Raw genomic sequence first — 13,300 nt, forward strand, 5'->3', positions numbered from 1 at the left:
TTGTTGTCAGCCAACAGAACCTATTTCAGCTTACAATAACTGTCCCGCTCGAAACGTCTCACCATAGGGTCAAAGCTCTTATTGTACAAGACAATGATCTTGCCAGTCCTCATGTATTCCTCAAAGACTTGGGTTCTTAGCAAGAAGAAATGCGAACTCTTGGCCGCATTCGAGGGAAGAATCCTCAGAAAAATTTGTGGCCCCCTACATGAGGATGGACGATTCCGTAGCCTACATAACGACGAAATCTATGAGCGATACCATGACCGTCAGGTTGTAGATAAAATCCGGGTCAATAGGTTACCGTGGGCGGGTCACTTAATCTGTATGGATGATGATGCAGCCCGGAAAGCCTATAAGGGTTTATGGTAGAAAAAGAAGACGAGACAGAACCTGCCTGAGATGGTGTAGGTCAGGAGGCCAGACAGCTTTTAGGGATATCGAATTTGTGGGCCTCGGCGCAAAACCGGGATGTTTGGAGTTCCTTGTTAAGGCAGTCCTGGACCGGATACCGATTGTTACGCCGTTAATGATAATGATTATCAATGAATTTTGCAAATTTTTTTTTGCATTTCTCAAATGTTCTGTTATTCGTAATTGAATGCAATATTCGATTTATTAACAATAAATTTTAGTCATGACTTCATTTTTGGTCGCATTATTAACAAATCTGGAATTTCGAAATCGAATATTTCTGAGGCTTTTCTGCCGGTTTTGATAGATATGATCTTTATTCTTAGATAAAAATGTTACCTCCAAATCCTAATTCATAACTTTACTTTAACCATAATAATTCCGGAGAAATAAGATGGTCATTAAATTTCACTACACATTATATCGGTCCAAGTGACGCCATCAGCAATTTGATGCTTCGTATTGATATTAGCTTGTCTGGCCTGTGTACACTGTCACCCAGCAACAGTTGCTCGCATACCCGCAACGAGAACTGCCAAAACAGCAAAACTTTTCGCGGGGTGGTAGTCGGGGATGGATTAAGTGGGTAAAAATCTCATACTCTAACGTGTCTAGGTTAGAGTTCGCCGCTTTAAAAAAAAGACAGACAGACACATAGTACATCGATTTTAATAAGATTTTGTTTTACTCAAAAAAAATGTTTCGAAGCGCCCAGACAAATGATCGCAAGCTTGCAAGCTTTTAAAATCAGTAATTTTCTGGTTACTTAAATCCATTAACGGGGTCATCCCGTGTGAAGGCCGTTATTTTTGCCTTTTTTTAGAAATTTTTTGTGAAGAACTGGAGAAAGATGCAAATACGAATTTTTCACCATAGATTTGTCGATATCTTGAGCGTGCATAATAATTTTCCCAGCCCGATCGCATAGTTGGTTATTGAAATACAGAGCAATTTATACACCCATCTCCAAAAACAGGTGTTTTTCTGCTGCCACGCTAGAGGGCGCTGCGATCATCTTAAAGAAAAAAAAAGTAAACGCAAACTAGGATTATTAAAAAATATTAAAAACTAAATTTTTGGTGCCGCGTTAAACTTTTTTTTTGAATTTTGGCATTTTTTACGTTTTACGTTTTTTACGAATAAAAGAAACTACTGAATGAATCGCAATTATCCCAGTTTGCGGACCGTAGAAATATGTTCTGAATCAGTCGTGAAAATTTCAAAGAATTTGGTTGGATAGATTTTGGGCTATGGTGGCAGCCGATTTTCAACATGCAGTGTCGAAAAAGTAGAATGCGATTTTTAGCCATAAAACCTTAACTAATCATTAATCTGCTATACCTAGTCCATAAACCTTAGGTTTCTTGAAGAAACACATGTACGGCCTTGGCTTCAATTCTTGTCCTTTTAGCGAAGTCATTCAAACGTCATTCGGATCGATAAATACGAGCTTTATTACGGCGTGCGACATAAATCTGGCATGTGACTTATCACGTGTCTAACACTATAATTTCCGAACGATTCCGAATATCAAAAAATCACTTTACCCATATATTCTACATTATATCTAGATACAATTGATGCCAAAAATAAAATTCGATTGGTTTTTATGTATAAATTTGACTTATTTGCGTAGACACACACCGTTCATGTCGTTCGTTTCGTTTGGATTTACGAATGTACTACACGTACTAAATTTGTGCTGGCTATGAATTCAATAGCATTTGTGGATTTATTTTGATTTCACAAACGCGAGTAAAATTCAACTCTGGATTTTTTTAGACCTTATGCTAAATAGATTACCATCACCAGTTCTTTATTTGTAACAGAACAAACTGCAAATGATTCCGCTTACCCCGACTATATCCTGTGTCCTGTGATTTTGCCTAAAATTCACCATTCTAAAGCTTTTTACTCCACGTCTATTGTCTTAAATGATATATTTAAAAAAAATATAATATGAACAATTTAGTTCTCGCCACATCAGTGTTAACGAACTGCATTATCGGCATGGCTGCATTTTATACACTGTGGTAGAAAATTGTTCCCAAATGTTTGCTGTCACTTTCGGCTGTCAGTTTGGTATTGTCGGTGGTGTACTCCTTTGTCGCTTGTTTTGGTTTGTGTTAAGCATTTCTTACCTTTCTAATGCCTGAAAATGTCAGAAACGAATCACAAAACTGTGTTCGTGCTAGACCACACCCAATACTTTGGTATATCTAGTGAAAATCTCATCGATCTCGATTTCGTCAAGAGCAAGGTTTCGGCCGGCGCTTCCTTGCCTCCAATTAGCAAAAGCCTGTGGACATCCTCTGTAGAGGCTGCCGTCGAGTACTGCCGCATCGTCTGGGATCTATTTCCGACTGGCAAGCTGGTGGGTATTTGCTCCTGTAGTTTGGAGGCAATTTTCATTCAGTCTTTTTAGATCCGCTTCATTGTTAGTGACACGGCGGCACACATTGTCAACACCTGGGGCCAAGGCACACAAAACATTACTCATGTACTCAATGCAATGTCCATGGTGGGCATTCCGCCGCGCACTGCCCCCATGACCCATGATTGCTCCGTGATACATGGACTGCGGGCAGCGATTGAGGCGTTAGCGGAACCGACAGACGCCCAGAAAGACGTCATCAAGCGCGCGAAGGAAGACGAAAAGGCGCTGAACAAGGGACGCGTGATTTGCATCACGTCCGCGCGGGACAACGCTAGCATGAGCAGCCTGGAGGACATCTACCAGACGGTGCTGGTGCAGCAGAACACGGTGGCCGCGACCCACAAGGACCTGCTGAACATCGACCACTGTCACCTGGTTATCATCAACTTGGTTCCGGTGAATTTGGAGTCGCTCGTCACAAACAGGGGCGTTAAGGAGGTTTGCGCGTTAAATGTAACTTTTTCCAACTTTTACTAACTTTCGCGCCGTAAGGTGTCCCCCATCTTAACGTCGGAGATTCACTCCATTTCCGCCGCCGACATCTCCAACAAACTGACCCACTTGATTCTGTCGCACTATGAGTTGGCCAGCACAACAGTTACAGGGATTCCGATGAAAGTAAGTTTGGATATTCCTTTGTCAGTCATTCCCATCGAAATTAACGCATTTTCCGTCTTTTGTAGGAGGAGCAAAACGCCAGTTCCAGTGCGAACTACGACGTCGAAATATTCCACGCGAAATACGCGCACACAGTGATTTTCGGTTCAGAGCTCATTTTGCCAACGAGCATCAAGGAGGGAGCCGAGTACGAAACTGTCACCCTCAAATGGTGCACTCCCCGGGGAATCGGAGCTTCCGACCTGCAACCTTGTCTGGCCCAGCATAGGATCACATCCGTGGACGTCACTTCGCGGCCAAGCAATTGCCTGATCAATTTTCTTCTGAACGGGCGGTCAGTCCTTTTGGAGATGCCGAGGTATGTCCTCTTTGCTTAGCTTTGCTTTGACATGTTTTATTGAGGCGGCCTTGATTAATTCGAAAGGAAAACAGGAGGAAAGCTAACCAGCCACCTTCTATCAGCGCACGGTGGAGAGATTTTCATTCACACGTTGCGCATCACTCGAAGCTGCCTTGAAGACCTTCCTTCGATTTCAGAAGGCGGCGGAGGACGAGTTACCAACTACCGGATACCTGACTTCGGAAAGTTCATGCAAGCACACAAGCTGGTGCCCCTGAAGGCGATCGCTGATCGGAAACCAGACGAGAATTTGCAGAAGATGCGTGCAAAGCTGCGCCGACATTCGCGGTACTGGCCTCTGACGTCCGGGACGACGCTCGTCTACAACATGCGTCAATACATCGATCCCCTTTTGAATCTCGTCAGCAAGGACGATCTCACTGACAACGATGTCCTTCAATGCAGGCAGGCGATTTTCAGTTTGGTTAGTCTTTCCACTAGGAATGAACAGTTGTCGCTTCCTATTTTGGGGAATCGGTGGGTATTCCGTTTCCTCAGCAAAGTCAAATCTCAAGTCCGACTTTTTTCTACAGAATTAAAGCACATAAGAAGGAGGAACTGTACAAAGTCATTTGGACGGAACTGGAGGCGATAGTACAAAGCTCGGGCAGCTCGAATGGACACAAGTTGGTATTGAATTGCTTGTGCGACTGCCGGGCGAGGGGTTCGGAGACAGCGGAGAAAGCTGAATTGGATCAGGCTATCAGAGAAATAGACGGTGAGCTGCATTTCAATCCGTTTCTATTCTGAAACTTTAAGTCGGTCAAACGATTAGCCAGGATCCATCCTACAGAATGTTGACGATAGTAGTCTCTTAACCATTCCATTGTAAATTTGCAGGCGAATCATCGTCGCATCGGGCGAGCGTTATCCGTGCGACCACAGATTCACCAATGTCACCGCCGCATGTTCTGGAACCAGCTTTCATAAAGAAAATGAAGTCCACAAGCAACCAAAACACGAGGTGAATCTCTAATATAGAATTGAAGCTGATAACGGAGTTAATCTTTTGACTATTTTCTTCCTAGATCATTGCTCGATATTATGAACATTACGGAGAGGAACCAGACCCAGAAAAGGCTGGACTTTGCCGGCAGACTTTGCACCCCCTCCGGCCAAGTCGCTAAGTTATATCCCAATCTGGGGAGTAAGGAAGTGAATGCGAGAGAAACTGAAGCGAAATAGTGAATAAATCACTTCCTTCCTTAGTCTAAGCTATTGTAAAGTTTCCTGGAAGAGTTTATATAAAAATTTTAGATTTATTACGAAAAAGGTTGTTTTATTTGAAAATTAGTAATAATTACGAAGGGTGCCTGAAGAATTTTCGATAATAGGGGAAAGATTTGTAAGTTGTCGCAGCGTGGTTTCACCGTGTTCGACAAAGAAGCGCCGTGCCACCGACACAAAACGTCAACAAGAAGGTACGCGTTAATATTTATGAAGTCATTTAACAGAAAATCCTGACGCATTATAGCCGTTCAGACGCGAATTCATAAGAAGTGAAAATTTAAAACTGAGCTGACGTTATAATTGATCGTGAAAATTGGTAAAATATTTTTAAACAAGTCGGGACAGTCATTACAGAAAGGACACGTATCATCTTGAGTAATTCCAACGCTCTCAATGCCGCTTGGTTGTCACTGTAGATTGCGATGCGCTTGCCCTTCAACCGCTCGTCAATCACCCAGTTTGCCACCCCTAGGATCGCATAAACTTCGGCTTGAAAAACCGTTGCATATTGTCTCAAAGGAAAAACCCACTTCTCGTTTTTATTCGAAAGGTAGCCTCTGGCTCCAGAACCCTTTTCTGTTTTCGAGCCATTGGTGTAGAAGACTTCCGTATATCCCGCCACGCATTCTTCTGGGACTTCCCAGTTCTCTCTACGCTTCAGGGTAACTTCATATCTTCTACCAAATAGATGTATGGGGACACGAGAATCGGAAGGCATTGTAAGAACTGTCAGTCCTCCCAGTAACTCTTCCAATGCTCTGTGCTCTCCACATCCGTTGTTTCCCCATAGATCTAATCGAATTAGTCTATGAGCTGCTCTCATTGCAGTGCTTTGAATAAATATATTCAGGGGCTGCAAATTGAATAGTGCATTCAGAGCTGTACCGGATGTCGTGCTCATGGCGCCAGTGATACCCAGTTCACAGTTCTTTGCAGTGCGACTAGTTTACGGTGAAAACCTTTTTGTTTCACCTTAACCCACCACACCACGGATGCATATACGAACATCGGCCTAATGCAACATAAATCCACATTACCGCAAGAGGCCTGAGACTCCATATCGAGGCAAAGATCCGTCTACACAGCCCATACGATGTGAGAGCTCGTTTCATCTTTACATCTACATGTTTGTTCCAAAGAAGTTTTTTATCTAAAGTGACTCCGAAATATTTCACTTCTTCGGAGAGTTGAAGGGTAGTATCCCTCTTCTCAGGGAGGCAGAGTCCATCCAGTTTTCTCCTTTTTGTGAATAATTCCATTGTGGTTTTATTTGGATTAACTGGCAGATCATGTCTGAGGCACCAGCAGTCGTTCCAAGATCTCGATCATCTGCAGGCACAGCCACGTCATCAGCATAAGCTTGAGCGTGTATTGGCAAATTTTGCAGTTCGCATAGTAGTGAATCGATCAGAATACTCCACAGAAGTGGCGAAAGCACAACTCCTTGGGGCAGTCCTTCGTTGCTCCTGCAGTCAGGTGGCAATCGACACCCACCTCAGCGCACAACAATCTCATCATCAACACCATGCGCTCTGGCTGCATCACAAAGTTTTTGAAAGGGTGCAGAGTCAAAAGCCCCTCCAATGTCCACAAACACCTCCATCGCGTACTCACCATTCAAACTTGCATCCTCTATCTTTGGGACCAAAGAATGAAGAGCAGACTGACAGAACTTTCTTAGAGGTCGCTCTAAATGTTCTATACCCTCCTTTAGCATTGCCGGATAGATGCCATCCATGCCAGGTGCTTTGAAATGTGCAAAGGACACTATGGCAGCTCTCACCTTTTCATGGGTAAGAACCGTTTTCGCAGTGTTCCAGTTCCCCTTGCAGCACTTGCGTGTTGAAGGGGTTGCAAGAATCGTCAACTCTCCCCCCGCCACTTTTTTCACCCGTTCTCCCGGGTGGTGTACTTCCAGGAGGATCTGTACTGAATCCAGTCTGGAGCTCGTGAAAGTACCGTCGGATTTTCTAAGAGCATCCAACTTGGCCCACCCATCCCTTTTAAGGACTCTGCACAGCCTTGAAGTCCCTCTTTCGCCTTCCAGTTCCTCACAGTACGCTCTAAAGGAGTCTCGTTTCGAACACCTAAAGAGCCTCTTATATTCACCCTGTGAGTCCCTGAAATTTAACCAGTCTTCGTTCTTGTTACTTTTGCAAGCACGGTTTAGAAGTGGCCTGGTTGATTTCCTGAGTTTTTGCAGTTCTCGGTTCCACCAAGGAACCGTTTTACCGCTTTGGCCTCGGGAATTAGGACAAGCTTCTTCATAGCACTCTAAAAGTGTGCAGTTTAGAGTTTTCAATTCATCTTCCAGCACCACAGGAGTCCTTAGTCGCCTAGGGAACTGTACTTTATTGCCAAGAAGTTCATTGTACTGCAGACTGTTGGCCCGCAATAGTCAGATTGAATTCTAGATATCGGTGATCTGACAGTGAGATCTCGTCTAGCACTCGCCAGTGTGTAATCAACTCTAACAATTTTGAGGTACAGATTGTTAGGTCAATTACTTTGCTTCTTCTCGGTTCCTCCCCAGACTTTTTTGGTCCAGTTCGAATACCAAGTTAAAACCCTCCACGTTTGTAGATTTGGCCTTCCTGGCATTCATGAACTTTACCCTCCGGTGTTCAAAGCCCATGCCCGGGTTCTGTTCACCCAGCATGCGGATGATATCCTCTGCCTTCCTTCGAGGGCCCGGTAACCAACATCCGACATGCTCTGTCCTACGTAGCTCAGTGTTCACAATAGTGAACTCGGGTCGACCGCCGGAACTCAAAATTTGGATTAACTGCTGGAGCCACTTTAAGGCAGCCTCGTCAGTGCACTCCAAATGGAGAAGCCCACCACGAAACCCTTGATTGTTAAATCGTGGCCTCATTCCCGGAGGATGGTTAATTGTCCCTCTGCCATTTTGCCATCCTTGGAGGAAACTCCCACGGCAGTAGTCACAACAGAGGCTGCAGCTTTCGCATACGTCCACTTCCTTCCCGCCTTCGTGTTCGTATTCCTGTGGGAGGGACCAGCTTCATTGAGATCTTTCTCGCTGATTTGATCACCTCTCGGCACACCGGTCCTAATCCCCGCGAGCGGGGCACAATAAAGCGTTGGCCATAGCAGATGTGTTGGTCTTACCCTTCTAGCGCGCATTACCGCTGGATCTTACCGGGGTTTCCAGTTTATTCCCACCTTCCGCTTCCTTGCGTCCGATTTCTCTGAACGTTACCGCGCCTAGTGGTACAACCACGTCCATGTCCTCATTCCCAAGGTGCTTCATCTTATTTCGCAGTGCTGCTTGGGGCCTTTCCAGGTTCACGGTGTCCGGGCCGCTTGGATCCATTTTCACATACTGGCGTTAAACCAGTAGCGTCCACGTCACCAGCTTCCCGTTCTTCTGCTCTTCCCGGTAAGGATGAAAGAAAAGGTTCTGACAGGCAGGATTCAGCCTGTAGTCCCCTCTCCTTCATGTAGATTTGGGCTAAAGTACCGCGGACCGGCCGGCCGTAGTCGGATTTCTAGTTTCTCCCAAGTTGAGTCCGTACTTTTCTTTCTGGCTAACTTCGCCGTAGGCACTAAATGCAAGCTTTCCACTGAGTCGGAAGGCATGCCTTCTACTGATTTATCTATAGGCGAGTATGAATGTGGTGAGGCCTCCAAAATCCGCGCCTCGGCCGCGACATGATTGCTCTTAATCGCAGGTCGATTCAAAGTCTGCGACTTCTTACCACTTGGAGAGTTTACATCCTTCGTTTCCATATTCATATTTTGGACACCTTTAGTGTAGTAGTAAACTACTCCAGGCTCCCTCACCACGACAAAGTGTTGTCTAAGGGGGAGAAAAGAACCGTTAGTCAGGCGTTTCTTATACCGAGGATCACAAGGAGGGCCATTCACCGATAGTGTCCACTGTGTGCCTCAGCTTTACCACTTGGACCACCTCCTTAATTGCATCAATTGTGGATCGCCCCGCTCTAAAATCATATTGTGTTGGTGAGTGGTCTCCTACAGCACATATTGCGTCAATCAGTCGTGGTTTGATGAGCTTCTTAAGCAGCTTCCCCGCTGTGTCCAATATAATAAGTCTCGCAACTTTCCAGCGGGAGGAAAAAACACCGGCTGTCAAACATGCGTTGAATGCATCAAGTAGCAAGTCTGGCTTGTATTTACATACCAGTTTCAATACTTCGCATACATACCAGTTTCAATACTTGGGTGGGAATACCAACCGGTCCTGGTGCTTCTTTGTCGAGGGCAGGACCGCCTCCTTTAATTTCTCTCCAGTGAAGAGTGGGTATTCCTCAGTACTCATTTCTTCATCATTCATTAAGGAAAACTTTTAATAAGATTAGTGGAATAGCTTTTTAAAATCAAGGATGCTGCTTGAAAATTTTCTTAAAAAATCGGAACTGACTTTACCAGTGGTTGAATAAAATCCTAATTGTTCAAAAAGTCACTAATTTGCTTAAACGTTTTCTTTAAAATATAATAACATTGAATGCTCTATTAGAATGTTTTAGTTGAAATCCCTACCCCTTTTTCAAGTTCAAAATCCAAATTAATAAAAAAATCTTATGGATGCCAGTAATTATTATTGGGAATATTAAAATAAAAGGAGGTTTCCAAATTTACATTAGAAATTTTGCAACCTTTCTGTCAGGGACTGGCTTAGGAAAACCAGAATTAGCCCATTGACAAAAGGAAGGCGTCAAAATGTCCTCCTAAAATTTAATTATCTTTTAATTATTGCTACCAGACTCTTTAAATCTGAATTTAAATTCTTCGTCTATTGCAATTAAGAAAGAAGTAGAAGCCAGGTAAGCATCTGGAACCTATTTATTTGCTCGGATAATTGAGAATAACCTAGTGTCAAGAAATGAGCTCCATGTTAATTAATACTTAATTTTATGCTTCATCCTTGCCGAAGTCTAGTTTACTGGAGTCATTAAGAGACAGAAAATTAACTAATTCAGGATAGCAGAGCAATCTAAATATGTGTACAAGTAAATCGATCTATAATAGGCTCAAAATATTTGTGGGATTCCCAGCAAATGACTTTCTTGGGAACTTTCAAAATTTCCAGAAAGAGCCGAAATCCCTTCTGATTTCTTTCACATTCTTTGGATTTTACATTCTTAGTTGATCAAATTAAGTTGCAATTGTGGGTTGGTAGAAATTTATCCTGGAAATAGACTTCTTCTAAGAAGAGAGTGAGAAAAGGGAAAGGCTTATACCAATAGCTTTTTGGGTGAATTGAATGTTAAAAGTAAATTCAAGTCCTCTGGTGATTAACCCTAAATTTTGCTAATAAATGCAAGGGGTTGTACCTGGTTTTTTCATTTCGTGTTGATTTGTTACTGAGAAACAATGCATAGTAATGGATCCTAGAACTCCAGTTCGTAGTCCTCCTACTGAAGACCGCGTGCCAAAACGAGTGTGCGTAAATTTATTGGGAATCTTCAACTCTTCCGAAAAGAGAGACCAACTACAAAGCAAGTTTGTTTCCAACGAAATTACAAGACTTCAAAATCAGCGCCTACTAGCTCGTTGCCATAAGCAACCACATCCCTTTTTCCGGTTTGAGGATACTTCCGAAGAAGAGCCATTTACATGCGAAATTGATGACAACAGCCCAAGCCTGACGAGCCAATTGGAGGCTCATGCACGACAGAAGAACGCTACCGAAGTTCTGAAGGACTTAAGAGGTTTAATGGAAAAGTTCAGTAACACGATCCCGCCGTTCGATTTTAAAAGGTTTGATTTGCCATCAGATGAGCCTTTCCGTATATATGAAATGACCTCTGGATCATATGTGCATTTTGGAATCAAACAAAACCTAGAGGAACCACCAGCGCCACATGGGCCCGTCATGTGGCTTAACATTGGAATATATATGGTACATATTAATCTGGGAAATGTTGCTTTGCCGAAGTATTTGACGATTTTTGGCCAGCAAGTTTGCACCGGCAGGACCTTCGTCATTGGAATTTACTTGGGAGACTTTCCAATTGAAACTATTGGAAATGAGATACTCCAGCCCTTGGTGGCTGAGTTGCAAGACCTTCAGTGTCATGAAATTTCCTTCAATCAGCGTCAGTTCAGGTTTGGCGTTCACAGCGTAATAGTCGATCCTATTGCAAACAGTTTGGTAACCTGCACGACCTGGCCAAATTCAATGTACGGTTGCAGCAAATGTAAATGTCGAACTAAATTCGAAGCACCAACGAATACAACCATCTACCCCCGAATGATAAATGCTGAATTACGCGACGATGACGATTTCCGATTCTGTGTAATGACTGAGCATCATTTGGTTACACCAGTTCTTCAGGAAAGCGGAATTCGACTTATTTCACAGTTTACAATCGACTACAAGTACACCGTGTGCTTGGGTGTTATGAAAAAACTTATCGATTTATGGATTGCTGGCGAACTGCAATACAGATTAAATAATGACGCGATTAGTGCCATTGATGTGGAGTTAATGGCTTTGGCTGCTTCACGTCCTTCAGAATTCCGTGCGGCACCGAAGCTCTTGGAAGCCGTCAGTTTATGGACGGCCTATGACTATCGACAGTTTCTGCTTTACTACGGGCCCATCGTTTTACGTCACCATTTACCTAAACCATACTATGTCCACTTCCTTCATCTAAACTTGGGAATACGCATCGCCTTGGATCCCCAGAACTACGAGGACATAAATTATTATATTTGTGGCCAACTCATTCAAGTGTTCGTGACTAATTTTGCCAAATACTACGGACCAGAGCGAGTCGATTACAACATTCACAACTTGCTGCATTTGGAGGACGTGGTTCGTAGGTACACATGTCTAGAAAAAGTTAGTGGTTTTAGCTTTGACACGTGCATAGAGAACACAAACGTGTTAATGAGGAGAATAATAACTGAGCCGGATTTCCAGCTAACTGAAGTGGCTGAATTAATCAGTCAAAACCAAGCGAAGACAAAAGGAAAGGCCATAATAAACAATGTTATATCAGTTGTGGAGCCTGATAACTGCTATGCCATGCCTAATGGCTTCGCTCAGATTAAATATGTGGGTTTCGATGAACTCGGGAAGGTTGCCTTGTTTGGGCATCGTTTCAATCAGGGCATTTCTTTGACTATTATTCCGACGGCTCGACAGAACATTTATGAAGTGTACGATCTCAGTAGTATGGAAAAGTTCTATCCAGAGCAAGTAATTTCAAAGGGAATCCTTTTTCATCACAAGGGTCGCCGATACGCCATGGCTTTGCTGAGCTTTTAGAAAGTGTATTCGAATGAGACTACTCAGTATTTTATTTCGAGCAATTTCATATGTGTATAAGCATTAGATTTTATGTCTGTGATAACTTGAAATTATTTGCATGAATTTGTGTACAAAAAAAAGTTAAATTTAAATAAATCAACCTGAAACAGGAAAATTGTGTTTTTATCTAAAAAGATTTGTTTGTGACAAGGATCAGCCTTTGTCGTAGTATATGACTCAGTAATATAATAGCGGTCAAAGGGTAGTATAGGTTCCAGAGCGAAACGTGAATTGGTACCCACGATGGAGCATAAAACCTGTCAAACGCCTGCTGAACCAACACGAACAGCTCTACTATCAAACCCTATCTCCACCTCCACGTGGTGACTGCTGGGAGCTCTTTCTTAACGAAAAGCTGCAGACGGAGAAGGGGGCTAGTCCCCCTATCTAGGGTCGAAAATCATAACCGATAACAGCTACGATGATGAAATCCGCGCACGGTTGTTATCAGCCAACAGAACCTATTTCAGCTTACAAAAACTGTTCCGCTCGCTCACTGTACTCACTGTACAAGACAATGATCTTGGCAGTTCTCATGTATTCCTTGGAGACTTGGGTTTTTAGCAAGAAAAGTATATGACACGGTAATATAATAATCAGATATCATAAAGGTAGTCAAGGTTTTCGCGGAATGAAGCTTTGGTTGTGGCCTTCACAGCATATTTGCCATTGAAATTCACTGTCTCCACGGCACACCTTGAAACTTCTTTCATAATGTTTAGTAGTATATTTATTCTAACTGGGAACAGCAAGGCTTCACGGTTGAATAAACCCATATTCCTTGAGAGGCGACTCAGTACTAGCCTGCAACAAATTTCTCGTATTATAACCTTTTCGCCCTGCCGCCTTCGCCTTAATTGAAATCATTGTTGTCTTTATAAACTGCGTTTCTCTGTGT

General features: G+C 43.2%; 1 protein-coding gene across 1 annotated transcript; it reads left to right on the forward strand.

Moving 5' to 3' along the window:
* Positions 1 to 2,464: 2,464 nt before the first annotated feature.
* On the forward strand, positions 2,465 to 5,135 carry LOC119651237 (protein asunder). Its single transcript, XM_038054716.1, has 8 exons — positions 2,465 to 2,788; positions 2,840 to 3,289; positions 3,344 to 3,469; positions 3,535 to 3,827; positions 3,894 to 4,346; positions 4,403 to 4,587; positions 4,710 to 4,833; positions 4,898 to 5,135. The coding sequence occupies exons 1-8, from the start codon at positions 2,573 to 2,575 to the stop codon at positions 5,052 to 5,054; spliced, it is 2,004 nt and encodes a 667-aa protein (XP_037910644.1). The 5' UTR covers positions 2,465 to 2,572; the 3' UTR covers positions 5,055 to 5,135.
* The last annotated feature ends 8,165 nt before the right edge of the window (positions 5,136 to 13,300 follow it).

Source organism: Hermetia illucens, chromosome 3, assembly GCF_905115235.1.
Source record: "Hermetia illucens chromosome 3, iHerIll2.2.curated.20191125, whole genome shotgun sequence".
NCBI lineage: Eukaryota > Metazoa > Arthropoda > Insecta > Diptera > Stratiomyidae > Hermetia > Hermetia illucens.

Coding starts and splice junctions, on each gene's coding strand:
- LOC119651237 (XM_038054716.1), top strand. CDS start 2,573: ATGTCAGAAACGAATCACAAAACTGTGTTCGTGCTAGACCACACCCAA. Junction 4,347..4,402: donor CTTCCTATTTTGGGGAATCG/GTGGGTATTCCG, acceptor TTTTTTCTACAG/AATTAAAGCACATAAGAAGG. Junction 4,588..4,709: donor GGCTATCAGAGAAATAGACG/GTGAGCTGCATT, acceptor GTAAATTTGCAG/GCGAATCATCGTCGCATCGG.